At 41.9% G+C, this 13,512-nt stretch overlaps 1 protein-coding gene across 1 annotated transcript in view; it reads left to right on the forward strand.

Annotated features, from left to right (window-relative positions):
* The first annotated feature begins 139 nt into the window (after nt 1–139).
* ABHD17C (abhydrolase domain containing 17C, depalmitoylase) overlaps nt 140–13,512 on the forward strand; it is a 31,239-nt gene continuing 17,866 nt past the window's right edge. Inside the window, exon 1 of the mRNA XM_048956093.1 lies at nt 140–942. Coding sequence (XP_048812050.1) covers nt 410–942 — 533 coding nt within the window. The 5' untranslated portion in view covers nt 140–409. The remainder of the gene's footprint in view (nt 943–13,512) is intronic.

A 13,512-nucleotide genomic window follows, 5' to 3' on the forward strand; every position in this document is an offset into this window, starting at 1 on the left:
CTTCCTCCCGCCGGACCCTCCTCCTTCTTCTCCTTCTCCTCCTCCCGTCGCCGCCGCTCGGGGGCTGCTGAGGGCCGCTCGCTGTCTGCGGGGCCGGGGCGGAGCCGGGAAGGGCCGGGGCTGCGAGGGGGCTGCGGGCCGCGGGCCGTGCGGGCGGTGGGTTGCGCGCTGCGAGCTGCCCTCTGTATCCGGGGGCCGGGCCGGGGGCTGCATCCCCCGTAGGGCTGGCGGTGTTTTGTTTGCGGGGGGCTGGTCGTACTCGTGCCGTGTGCGATTTGTGTTTATCGGCTCGTTTGAAAGCTGCGCCGCTCTTGGCGAGCTGTAGTTCCTCAAAGGCGTTGCGGGAGGGCGGCGGGTCGGCCGCTTCGACTCCATCCCAACGCAGGTTAGCTTCTCGCCGGCGTCTCTGATGCCAGAACAAGGCCCCAGAATGAACGGTTTCTCTCTGGGCGAGCTGTGCTGGCTGTTCTGCTGCCCGCCGTGCCCCAGCCGCATCGCTGCCAAGCTGGCCTTCCTGCCCCCGGAGCCCACCTACACCGTGCTGCCCCCCGAGCAGCAGCAGGAGGCTGGGGCGGCCTCTGGGGCTGCCACCCCCACGGGATCGGGCACCTGCAGCCTGCACCTGAGCGAGCGGGCGGACTGGCAGTACTCGCAGCGGGAACTGGACGCCGTGGAAGTGTTCTTCTCCCGCACGGCTCGAGATAACAGGCTGGGCTGCATGTTCGTGCGCTGTGCGCCCACTGGCCGCTACACGCTGCTCTTCTCGCACGGTAATGCTGTGGACCTGGGCCAGATGTGCAGCTTCTACATTGGCCTCGGCTCCCGCATCAACTGCAATGTCTTCTCTTACGACTACTCTGGCTATGGTGTGAGCACCGGCAAGCCCTCTGAGAAAAACCTGTATGCAGACATTGATGCCGCCTGGCAGGCCCTCAGGACAAGGTAAATGTTGGGTGCGAGGTGCTTCAGTGTCTCTTTAACCCTAAGAAATGTGGTGTCTGCACAGTTTACTGACCCACTGAGAGGCAGAGGGAAGGGTCTATAGATTATTTGAGTTACCTTGATGGTGTCAGTGGATATTCCACCAACAGTTACAGTGATTTGCTAGATAGCTTTTTTTGAAGGATGTCCAAGCCTTCATTCATGAGCTTTTTCTAGATTTAGGGATTTATGCAGATGTATTATGTGTTAGCTGTTGCTCTATCATTATAAATCTTTGTATTGAGCAGAAGGTACTGCACTGATTGCGGATTGAGCTTGCCAGATGCAAAAAAAAAAAAAAAAAAAAAAAAAAAAATCCTTTTGTTTGAGATTTCCATTGGTGTAAATGTTTCCCAACGTTTATTGTTCTTAAAAGTAAACCTGCTGAGCCTAGGCTTTGAATTTGGCAGTGGCCTGGCCTGGTGCTTACCAGGAAACTGCTGTCATTCTGCAACGCGTCTGGCGTTTTGCACAAGCTCAAGTGATGTGCACATCTTTCTCTTTTGGCAACCAAACTGCTGTTACCAAGTTGGGTAGGGCAGTGAGCTGGAAGGAAAAAATGTTGACAGGTGAGAACTGGGGATTCTGCCAGGTGGAAATGCTGAAGGAGGTGGCATCCAAAGGGATGTAGCAGTAATGAGAAGGCTCTGGCAAGGCAGTGTGGTGAGTAGCAGCACGGGGCCTATATCTTTTGGGAAATCCAGAACAGAGCTGTTTTATCAGACTCCTTGGTGTGTTTGCATGGCATTCCTGGGCTTCTGTCCACAGAAACCACGAGTGACTTCTGCTGTTGCATAAGTGGTTCTTAAAGAATGGAAGAGGGAGCTTGAGAAAGTTTAAGTTCTTGCATTAGGGCAAGAAAAAAGAGCAAAAGATGTCTTCTTTTCTTGGCTCTGTAGCTGTGTAGTTGAACTTGGTTTACATGCTGTAATGTCTGTTTTAGGGATACATGCCAGCTTCAAAAATAGTGACGGGAGTTGTTACTAATTTAGATAATTGGCTTTTCAAGGATCCAGGGATTGGTCCCTTGTAGAGTCCAGCTGGCTTCTGACATTGGTCAGCCCAAGTCAGTTTAAGATCATTGGGGAATGTTGCCCTCTCATAGCAAGTGTTCTGTCTGCGTGGTGACAGACTCTGGGTTCATTTTTTCAATACTCTTAAAAATTAAAAACAAACAAAAGATGTTGCTTGAGTGTAAGTAATATGGCTTTATGTAAAGAAATAATCTGATAGACTTTGTGCAAAATAGATGATTAGTTATCACTATATTGCATGTGGGTGATGTAAATGAGCTTTAAGAAGGGAGAACTGCTTTGAATAAGCTAGGCCTGATTAATGCTTGTCCTTTAGTGTTTTCTCTCCATCTTACTATTTAGTTGATACCTTTTCAAGAAAACCTTTTATAGCTCTGGAAACGTGCTTTCACATCTGCTTGGAAGCACTCAGGCACGTAGCACATGTTTAAGACCAGTGCAGACCCTGAAACAAGGCAGTCCTTCACTCAGGCCTACTGAGAAGCCTGACCTAGGAGGATGTATGGGAACTGCTGAATGACTGCCTGAACCTCTGATTGACCACCTGAGGCGAGCAGTGAGTCAGCCCTGGAAGCACAGGTGAAGGCAATTCTCCTGTGCTGCCGGAAGGGGTGGAGCCTGGCTGCACCTCTCCCAGACCCATTTAAGAGCTGACTACCAGTGGGGAAGGATCTCTTCTGGAGATCCCCCTTCTGGAATTTTGCAGCGAGCTCAGGATGCAGGTAAGAATTCTGTCTGTTTTCTTTTTGTTATGACCTGTTTAGCCAAACTCTTGTTTATTTCATAATTATAACATCTTTATATTCATTGCTTATACAGAGGTGATGCCAATGTGTGCCTGGTTTTGTTGTGAGAGGATTGGCTTCTTCTACTTACGTGCGTCTGAAGGAAGCTTATAATTTTATGTTGGAGTCCTTCCTGTTGTTTCTACTAGACTGAGGTTTTGTTCTTTTCCTAAATGGCAGAGTTGAATTTTGCGAACTCTTACATTGCTGTGTTTGTCAATCTCAGATTTTAGCTCTATGCTGGGAGTGCTGCTAGAGTGTGTTAAAATCATTAGATTTTTGGGAGCCAAAGAGAATATTACAGTGTTTTAGATTCAGCTCACTGAATCTAAAATTGGTTACACTAAAATGTAGACTTTATTAGTTTTGTTTGTTTCTTAGATTCTGACCTCTTAGATGACTTCCATGGTTGTTAGGAGGAAGCGATAATCTTCCTGCTCAGCAGTTCTCTAAACAGTAATGGTGTGAACTTTAAAGGACTGACCACTTTTTTTAATTTAGCTGTTTAATATGTCCAGACAGCTCACTGTTAAGTGAAATGTTCTGGTGTAAAAACACGAGTCTGTCTTCTGAGGTGAAATGTCGTACGATGCTGTTCCTGCTCCAGCAGTTCATTGGTAGCTTCCAAGCTTGCGTGGGGTTTCATTCTCCATGCGAATTTCTAGCATTTGGCCTGTAGTCATGTGGTAGCGAACTGTAATGCGTAGTTAAAAGTGAAACCTTAAAATAGGAGAGGTTCACTAGCTATAGAAAGCACTTAGTCATCTGTGCTAAGTTCTGTGGGAAGCTGTTGCTGAATCCACCAGACGTTGCACCTGGCAGCAGGAAAGGATCATTAAATGTTGGAAGTGTTGATTCCTTTTTTTTTAAATGTGCCTGTGAAGTACAACTGATCCTTATTAAATGTTAATTTATCAGTGTGTTTTGAAGGTTGTACTGAGTTGGACAGGAATTTACACTGCACCTGGACAAAACAGATGGCTACCAAGTTCTAGGAATGGTGGTGAACTGTCTGTGGCTACAAGCATGCCTGCAAATGTTGGCTATATTTTTAAAGGTATTGAAATGAAGATCTTGCTATCACATACTCGGCTGGGTATGAAACCTTATGTAACAAATGATTATAAAACACTTGGTGAAAAATAGCATCACTGAGGTTTCTGTTCCATTCAGTTATCAATTTGGAGAATCAGTGTCAACTACTCACCACTCCTTTAGGGCACTGTAAGAGGTAACTTGCTTCCTGTTGATCAGATGAGTTTTAATTGTTAAGTTTGAGTGCTAACTGGCTTCCAGCCTATGTAATATGTTGGCATTTAATTTTATCCCCTTGAAATGGCTTTTTGTAGATGTTCCTTGAGATGTTTAACTGTGTAGCATTGGTTTTAGTTCCAATATCAAATAACTAATCTGGGCTTAAATGTATTTCCATTTGATTAACAAGTGGAATACTAACGTTTGATAAATGATAGATTTTAATGTATTATTTCAGTACTTCATTCTCAGAACAGATACACTTGAGTCTGTCTTTCAGTCCATTGGTTCACTTCCTTTAACTGGGCAATCGAAATCTGTCTTCTATCACAATGAAGGGAATTGAATTGTAAAATGATACAGTGGAATGCAAGGGCTTTTGATAAATGGGTGGCAGTTAGCTTAGAATATTTAATCGTCTTTAAAACTTGTTTAAAAAAAACTCACTACTTTCATTATATGAATATTTTATTATTTCTTATGCTGATTACTGTCACTTCTTATTGCTGTTTCCTTAGCAGGAATTGGTGGATAACTTCAGAGGTTGTGTTCATTTAGTTACTCTGCGTTTGCTTCATTCTTCCCCCTTGATTTACCAAATCAGTTTATTTCTGCTTTAATTTTCTATGTACCAGAATCTTCTCTCATTTGCACTGTCTTGCCCCATATGACCTTGCTTCACTTCTCTGGATTGAGTGTTTTTGGCACTCAGGTTCAACCTAATGGTTTTTATTCTATATAGACCCTTGAAACCCCTTTTAAAGACTCAGCCTTATTTCTTTCTTTCCACTCAGTGCTTCCAGAAGTATTTAATTGAAGAATTTGTAATATGCGCTTTGTGTGGATTTGGGAGGACAGGAGTCATAATTTATTGCAGAGAGGTGGATGTGAAGCATTCAGCATCTTCCCAACATGGTTTATATTAGGAATAAAATTTCTCAGCATAAATGCTGATATAGAAACACAATCAGGATGTAGTATATTAATATCTATTACTGTAAGTATAACTTACCAGAGGATTTTTGCACCTTTCTTCCATCTATTTTCTTTAGTCACCTTCCCAACACTGAAGGGATGTATGCCCAATTTATGAGAATGTACTGGTGCAGATTGCTAAATAGCTGAGATTTATTTACTACTTCTATAAATAGATCAAGCACTGAAATTGTAAATGGACGTGTGTAAATTACAATGGCACTTTGATTAATTGGGAAACTCAAATTGCAGTCTTGTTCAGCTTAGCATTGACTGTAGGCCGCGTGTGTCTGCTACTCTGTGTGCATATTCCTCAGGTTAAAAACAACAGTGTACCTGTGCAGTGAAGGCAGAGGCTTCGGTGTAAAGTTAGCAATGTAAATCTTGAGGGTTGAAGGCTGTGCTTGGCTCGTTGTGAATGCTGAGAAGAAACAGGATTCCGCCCTGCTTCCTTGTTCATGGTGCATCACTTGGTAGGCAGGCTGAAATGGCAGCTGAGTTGTGGATGGTAGAGGGTGAAGGCCAGTGGACAGACTGCATTAATCTGAGTACCTTGTGTTGCCTTTCACTGCTGTTGTCTCTGGCTAAAAATGCTCAGATGTTCTCCTGATGTGCGGTAGACAGTGTGTGCTCATGTGGCTCCTTGACCTGCTGGTGGTTGAGCCTCATAGATGTGGCTGTGGGTTTAGATTTTGGCATTTTCTGTCATTGACCATAGCAGGCTATTTCCTGTTCCCAGCTTTTTAACGCTGTTGACAAGGTGTCCACAAAGGATGATTTAATGTATGCTTCCTAACTTTTAATGAGGCTCTTTTTTAAGGCTTAATCAATTCTACCTGCTGCAGTTGGTACTTCAAGAAAAACGGTGTAGAACTTGTCTTAAAAATAGAATAGTCTGCTGTACTGCCTGTGATGAGCTGAGATTAATTCAGATGATTAGCATCCCAGGGACAAATACTGACAACTGTTTAAAACAGGTGCTCTGATGTTCAAAGTCACTCCAACTGTTTGTAGAGCTCTGGTGTTGTGTTACGTGAATTAGTCATTGCTGTAAAAGAAAGTACTTCTGTTAAATATTTTCCTACTTCTGTCGGGAGTCTATGTGATCAAAGCATGTTTTAAAGAAAGTGAGATTTTTTTTTTTTTCACTGTCAAGAATATTTTGCAATCGGTGTTATATGGGCAGAAAACTAAGCTGCCGAAGAACCTTTGGGTAATGATATTTATCATCCTGAGTTTGGATGGTCTGAAAGGCAGCCGTTGAAGGAGGATGTTAGATAACACCACTGTAGGAGGGTCGTGGGCCGGGTGTCAGCATCACCAGGGCATCAAACGTAAAGGATGCAGGGGCTGTGGTGCTAAATCCCACACGCTGAAGCGCTGGCTCAACCTCAAAAACAACAACGGATCCCTCCAAAATGCAGCCTCTGTCCTTTGGTACTGACTTATTTTTGTGCTGTTTGTTTCCAGGCACTGGGCTGAGTTTGCAGTAGCTCATTGCTTGTGGATGCAAGTGGAAAGAACAAATGGAGAAAAAGAAAACAACAGTTAATAGCTTTGTCCAGGATTGTGGATACCTGGGAATGCAGTTAGAGTAACATCTTAAGCTACAGAATTGAGCTGGCGTCTAGCTGGTTTTGTGAGGAAAAGCTTCCACTTCCTGAGCAAAGTTATTTATATTTCTGTATGAGATGAAGAAAGCAGGTGGGTTCTTTGGTTTTCAGGTTTTTTTGGTTCTGTGCTGCTTCCTCATGCAGAGATGCTCAAGCACAAAGGGGATGCCAAGCAATTAGCCTTTCGGAGCCTCGCTGTTGTAGCATATGTCTGAATTGCTGCTTTGGTTTTAAGGTGAGGTTTGTATGATGGAGAAAGGCAATGTGATTGTAGTAACTTTGATATTGAAATCCTGTCCCAAGTGTGCTTTTAAGAAAAATAGCAGGAAACTAGTTCTGCAGTTGCACTCTGTGTTGACTTGAAGACAACAGTCTCAAAATTATGTAGCACTAATTAAATGGACAAGTAACATTGCTATTTTTTTCTTCAAAGCCAGCAATACATTTAATGAATAAGTGACAGTCCCTTCTGCCTTCCTTCTCAGAAATAAATCAATTACAAGACTGTGTTGGAAGAAGTTGATATGAGCCATAAAATAACTTACAGATATGTTGAAGATAGCATGCTCGCACGCTAGCACACATTCCAGGGTCACTTTGCTAATTAGCACTTAAAAAGGGCAGAATTTCCTCTCTGGTGATTAACTTTAGCTCATTTCAGTTGCCACTGCACTTTGGAGAAATTAAAATACCTTATCCATGTATAAGGTGAGGTGCATGCTGTGGTTTCTTGAATCTCAGGAAGGTACAAGAGCTCTCAGTATGTGTTGATTGCTTCTTCATGTTAATTTAAGCCTGCACTGACTGCTTATACTGACCTGATGTGTAAACAATTAAGGATTATTTTGTCTAGTTCAAACTCAGGTTTGTTGTGGGCTCCAACGTAAACCTCATGCCTGTAGAAAAATCAGCATGTAATTGAGATCAGTAGAGACTGGTGTAGTGAATAAGCAATTATTTTTTGGCTTGCTTGCTTTCCAGTTCTTGGATGAGTGGCATACCCCAGTCCTGTGTGCTCAGCCTGACAGCGAAGCGGAATTTCATTGCTGCTGTCAAACTGCATGTTTTGTTGGATGTGGGAGGCCTTCTGCTTTTGTTTTTCCTCCTAGTACAGAGTGTGTGAGCAATCACATGTAGCCCAACTCTGCTATCCTGCTCCTTTCCATCCGTCTTCCTTCCCTTGGTTTCACGTATTCCAAGGAGCACTCGTGTCTTTGGGGAAATCCCTACAGTATTGAAATAAATCTACAACATGGTAATGACAAAAAGGAAATTCTGTGTGGGTTTGTGAAAAATGATGACGTGGAAGATGAGGTTTTGAGTCTGCCTCAAAGTGCAGAAGGAAGCACTGAAATTAAACGTGATCTCTAACTGCTGTAGCTGTGGTTTTTGTGTGGCAGATTTCTTAGAGAAACTTCATTTGTGCTTGTCTGGAAGTAATATTATTTATTGGTAGTCTTTTGAAATTGTTTCTAGGTACATCTTTCAAGATGAAATTCCTTTTTTGGCTGTTGATTAGAAATTAGTTGGTATGTTAGACAGTTTGGGGTATATACCTAAGAGGAAGATACGTTACCAAGTCTATTTTGAAATTCCTGCTTGCATATCGAAATGTTACTTTAAAACTTTGACTCTTGTGAGCCCTGTTTATCAGCCAAGGCATGCTGCTGGAGCAGGCTGGATATATCAGTGTCTGGCAGGGAGCCCTTCCCAAGGCATGCCGTGTCAGTCAGTAGCTCCCACAGACTTCATAAAAATAATGTTTGTATAGGACATGGCCAAATTTCTCGAGGTCCTGGTGTATTAGAACAGTTAGATGTGACTGTGTGACGTGGCATGTTTGCTTCTTTGCATGTACAGCAAATAAATGGGGGGTAATGAATAATGGAACCTGAGGAGTCTGAACATTCTGTGATGGACTTGAGCGTGTTTCTCAGGAAAGCGTGCTTTCAGTAACATGGCTTGCAATGTTCCTCTCTCATCAAGAGGGTTGTTTAGAAAAGGGTTTGCTCAGATTGTAAGATCTTTCTGGGCATTCTTTGCTGCTGACTTGTGGTCAGCTTTGCTTTGGATGTTCTATGAGAACTTGAAAAATAGTGTTCAGTAGCAGCAAAGCAGCAAGAATGGCTGTAAATTCTTTCCGGTGTAAGAGAAACTGAGATACAGTTGAGTTTATGTCATTATTATTCTATGATATTTAAGGCTTATTTATAGTAAATTAAAATAGAGGATCTGCCTTGGGAAAGATCATTTGTCTTAACTATTTCATGTACTTTATTTTGCTTATAATAAGACTTGCAATTTATTTTCAAAGCCAGCAGTAATACGGGACTAAACTTCTGTTGAGGATTTTGCATTTGTGGTATACAAACCATCTACACTTCAAAGGAATTTTTAGTACTTAACTTGCCCTTCCGAATGTTGGGCCTGCTTGTTTGTACAGATCTTAATCTTTGTCCTCTCTCTGTGGAGTCCTCACCAACATGTGATGAATTTGAGTAGGATGAACGTCTAACAGCCTTGGGAAAGGGGCACCTTTCAAGAAAATGGGCTTGGTGTTGAAGCGTGTCCTCCAGGGCCAAATTTAGAAAACTTTTCTCCAAAGTGCTGTTTGTTCCTTATAGCTTAATTTCTCATAGCAGTATGTGTATGTCCTGCTGGGTGTGGTGCTTTTTTTTTTTTTTTTGGTTCATTTTAAGAAGGTAATTCAGCGTAGTATTTATTTTGGAGGTGTTTTCCTGGACAATTTGTTACCTTGAGGCAGTTGGCCAAAAGCCAGACTGATTTCTGCTTTCCGAAGTCTGGGATGGAGCTGAACTTGTAAATGGAGTTGCATTGTGCATGTTCTTCCTAATATATTTTTTGTTGATCCCTGCTGTGGAAGCTTTTCTATTTTCCTATTGCATTGTAGCTTCCGTGTATCTTACTAATGCTACAGAAAACTGGTGCGTTTCGGTCTGGATATGACCATCTTATCAAACCTTACCAGCTGTAAAAGTACCAAGTTGGAGGAAGAGGTGGGGTAGAGTTTCAACTACAGTTCTACTATTCTAATGGCTACTAGTTTATGAACATGTAACCTTTGCCTCAGACCAGTTAATGATTACACCATAGGTTGCAGGCATCGGTTTGGAACAAGAAACGCCCTTTCAGGAGTCAGTGCAGCAGTTGGTGGTACGAGTGATGTTTCACCTAGAGCCAGACCAGTACGCCTAAAAGGTCCTAATTCCTGCTGGATCTCTGCCAGATTTCAAGCTATTACTTTGCTATGCAGTAGTTGGCTTTGAAATAATGAAATCATTTTAATTTATATTTGCTTTAACAAAGAACAGAGATGCCAGTAGTTTAAGGATGTACTTGAATATGATTTAAATTCAGCCTGAATTCTTGGTGTAGAAAGTGAGATTGTCATAAATCCTCAGCATTGACCTAAATTTGTGAAGGGTGAGAGGCTGCAAGGCTTCCTTGGTCTGTTGAATTCTTCTCTAGCCTTTTATAATTCTGCTGAGACTGAGCAAGCTGGTGCCAAATACACCATCCTTCCAAATTGCATGCCCTTCTGTCAGAGCTCATCTGAGATCTGTACTCGCTTTGTGTGGGACACTGTACAGATGCTATTTATACAAATAAGAACTGGCATCTTCCAATTATTTCAGGAAATTACCCTTTCCATCCAAAAATCCAGTTTAATAATGACCATAATGAAGGGTGCTAAACCTGAGGATCTTGGATGTTTCCTGTCTGGATGTAGTCTGAAACTTGTTGCATTACAGAACAGGGAAATCTGAAGCAGAGATAATAATATTTGATTATTGTAATTAGTCTCTTTGGCTGGACATTCACAGCAATTTTCTGTTTTCTTTTTGATTTCAAAGTAAGCATTAATTTGGAACAACGTTAGTTTTAACTTAGCTCACTGTTACTGGGATTTTGAAGGGGAAAGGGGCTTGATTTAGAAAGCATTGTTTGTCACTTAAGGCTTCTCTCTTCCTTCCACTGCTCCCAGTGCTTCTGTGCAATGCTCTGTTGTGAGCTGTCTTTTCTGCCCTTTGCTATAAAGCTGATCAAAATTCTGATCCAATTTTCTCTTAAATATTATGTTAAAATTCTCATTACGTATTTCTGACTTGCCTCTGTCTTGAGAGCTTTGTGGTACTGGGAGGGAGGGAAAAACTTTCTTTTTAAATAACTGAATATGAAAAGTGTGTGTTGATAGGAAATGCAGCAGCAGCTTGTAACTAAACGGTGAACTCCAGAAAACCTACACTGCCAAAATGTTACTGACCAAATGGCTGCATGGCTAAAGTAGGCATCAATACACCAACTCTTCCAAGCACAACGCTATTACCTATTATTTCAGAAATAGAAACTCCATCAGCACAAGGCTCCTTCGTGCTGTGCTTATTTGCTGGTAGGCAGTTAAGTGCTGGCGTGGCACAAACTGGAACTGCTGGCATTTCTTCCTGCAGAACCAGTTGTTCTCAGGTGGTACTGCAAATAAGTAGGGAACCTGTTTGGTTTACCAGAACTGCATCACAAATGTGGAGGCAAATAGGACACAGAAGCTGCTTCTTTTTGCTCCTTTTATTTGTTTATTTATTTTTTATTTCTAAACTATGCCTGCAGGTCAGTATCTACCTTAGCATCGGCTGGAGTAATGCACTTAAGTGATTGCACTAACAGATGTCCTTGATCCCTACTGCTACTTTGGAGTGGCTGTCTCATGACTGCCAACATCTTTTTCCTGTTCCTCAACCTTTTCCCTCAAGAAGTCTTTGACAAAAAGATTACAGAAGCAATTGGCCCTGTCGAGTAGATAAGGCACTGGTGAGGAAAACAAAGTACACAACAGGCATGCTGTTTGACCAATAAAACCTCTGGCTTTGCATGGTGTAGGCAAAATGCCTTTTACTCCACAGAAGCTCAAATCATGCCAAATAAGAGCTGGATAAACTGAAACACGTGATCTGGTTTCAGCACTGTGTTTTCTGATGACTTTAGAAAAGTTAGGAAAAAGGGAGTGCTTTTCTGAACATGTTGAAGTTCTGATTCCATTTCCTAGATTAACACTTGTTACTTTAAAATGGATAAAATTTAGTGGCTTAATGGTTTTTTTTTTTTTGCTTGTAATTCAATGCCGGCATCTGTTTGTGTAATAAATGAATGATTTGGTGCTGTTTCTAATTCCTAGAGAGCACAATGCAGGTTTCAGCACTGCTTCTACCAAACACATGGGAGAATTGCTGACTCTGTGCTCAGTGGTTCAGAATTGCAAGCAGTAGTTACTGGAAAAAAAGGGAGGAGGGATTTTAGCCCCAGGTTTGTGAGGATGAGGGCTTTGGCTAGGAAATTTGATTTTAAGCTCTGAACTAGTTATCTGTGTCTGCTGTCTTAGAACAGCTGGTGCTGTTAATCCTGGTGATTGCTGTATATTTTTTTTAATCATCTCAGCTTTATATTGACAGTTAGAGAGATCTGAACATTGAATGTGTTAAAAGTTCATTAAAGGAATGTGCAGAAGAAAAAAAAATCAAGTGTCACACCAACATTTAAATTTCTGTTGCTTTATAATGCATAGATTCTGTGTAGCAGCGAGTCTTTAACTCTGGTCATCCCGTCTTTGGGTGACAAGAATGGAATGATGAGAGGATGCTTCAGCTGTATGCAGCTTCCCATTTGTGTGGTACTGCAATGTAAATTCATTTTTTTCTTTTCGAGATCAGCAAAGAAGCTGCACATAGTTAGACTGAGAGGAGGTTTGGGTATTTTTGCTTGTAGTACAAGAAGGTTGGTCTTTGTCATCAACATGAAGTGAATGCTCAAGATCCATTTATTTGTAAAGGCAATACGGGCTGCTCTGAGATCCGATTTTGCACACCACAGCAGAAGGGAATTGATGAGTCTGATTTTCAAGTCAGAGTGCCAAGAAATGATGAGAAATGAAGAACACTGAGATTTTCTTTCTGCAAAAACATTGGAAAAATATTTTCTACCAATAGATTGCTTTCATGAAATGACTTTCTGCTTCCATTTGGCAGTTATCGCTCCTGCTTTCTGTTAAAATATTTAACAAATGAAGCTGAAAATGGATGATAGAAAGCAAGAGAGTGGTATTTCTCTGTGAGGATGTGAATATTCTTCACTCTGAAAGCAGATGCTTAAGTGCATACAAATTCACACTGCAATAAAGCTCGGTGTTTGCAGCACTTAGAAAACTGATGTGTTTTCTCCACTTAGCTGAGGGTGAGGAGAAATAAAGGTCACAGTGTCATTTATCCAAGTAGGATTTCTTCCAGTTGAGGATTCACAAGATATGTCAGTGCAGGGGAAGTGTCAAATGTTTTGATTTTCAAATCAAAAGAGAATGTTGCCTTTCTTCTTTATTTCTGTGGAAGTGGTTTCAGAGTAACTCCAAGAAAGATGAACTATTTCCTGAGAATTGAAGAGGCAGGATGTGTGGTCTCCTAGATACAAGGGCTGCGGCTCCTCTTCACTTAGCTTCCGCATTGAGCCCCTAAATGTCTGTTTGAGGTGCTGCTTGCTTTTGAGAGCAATCTTTGCCTTATTGAATAACTTTGTTTGCTCTTCTGTAGTGCATGAATGAGCATATTAATCTAACTATACAAGGAACGCTGCTGCCAGCTGAGTCATCTTCATATAATGTTTGTCCATAAAATATTCATGTAACAGGGACAGCTGCATCCTTCTGCCGTCCGTTCTTCTTAGAATTCCTAGGACTGCTCATAGATACCAGTTGTTTTTGCAGCAGGACCTCTCTGCTGCCCTCCCTTTCTGCCCCTCGTGGTCCTTTTAATCCCTTTCTGCTGAAGACTCGAATTGCTACCAGAGCAGCATTGATGGGATGGGAAG

This window comes from Lagopus muta, chromosome 10, assembly GCF_023343835.1.
Source record: "Lagopus muta isolate bLagMut1 chromosome 10, bLagMut1 primary, whole genome shotgun sequence".
NCBI classification, from domain to species: Eukaryota; Metazoa; Chordata; class Aves; order Galliformes; family Phasianidae; genus Lagopus; species Lagopus muta.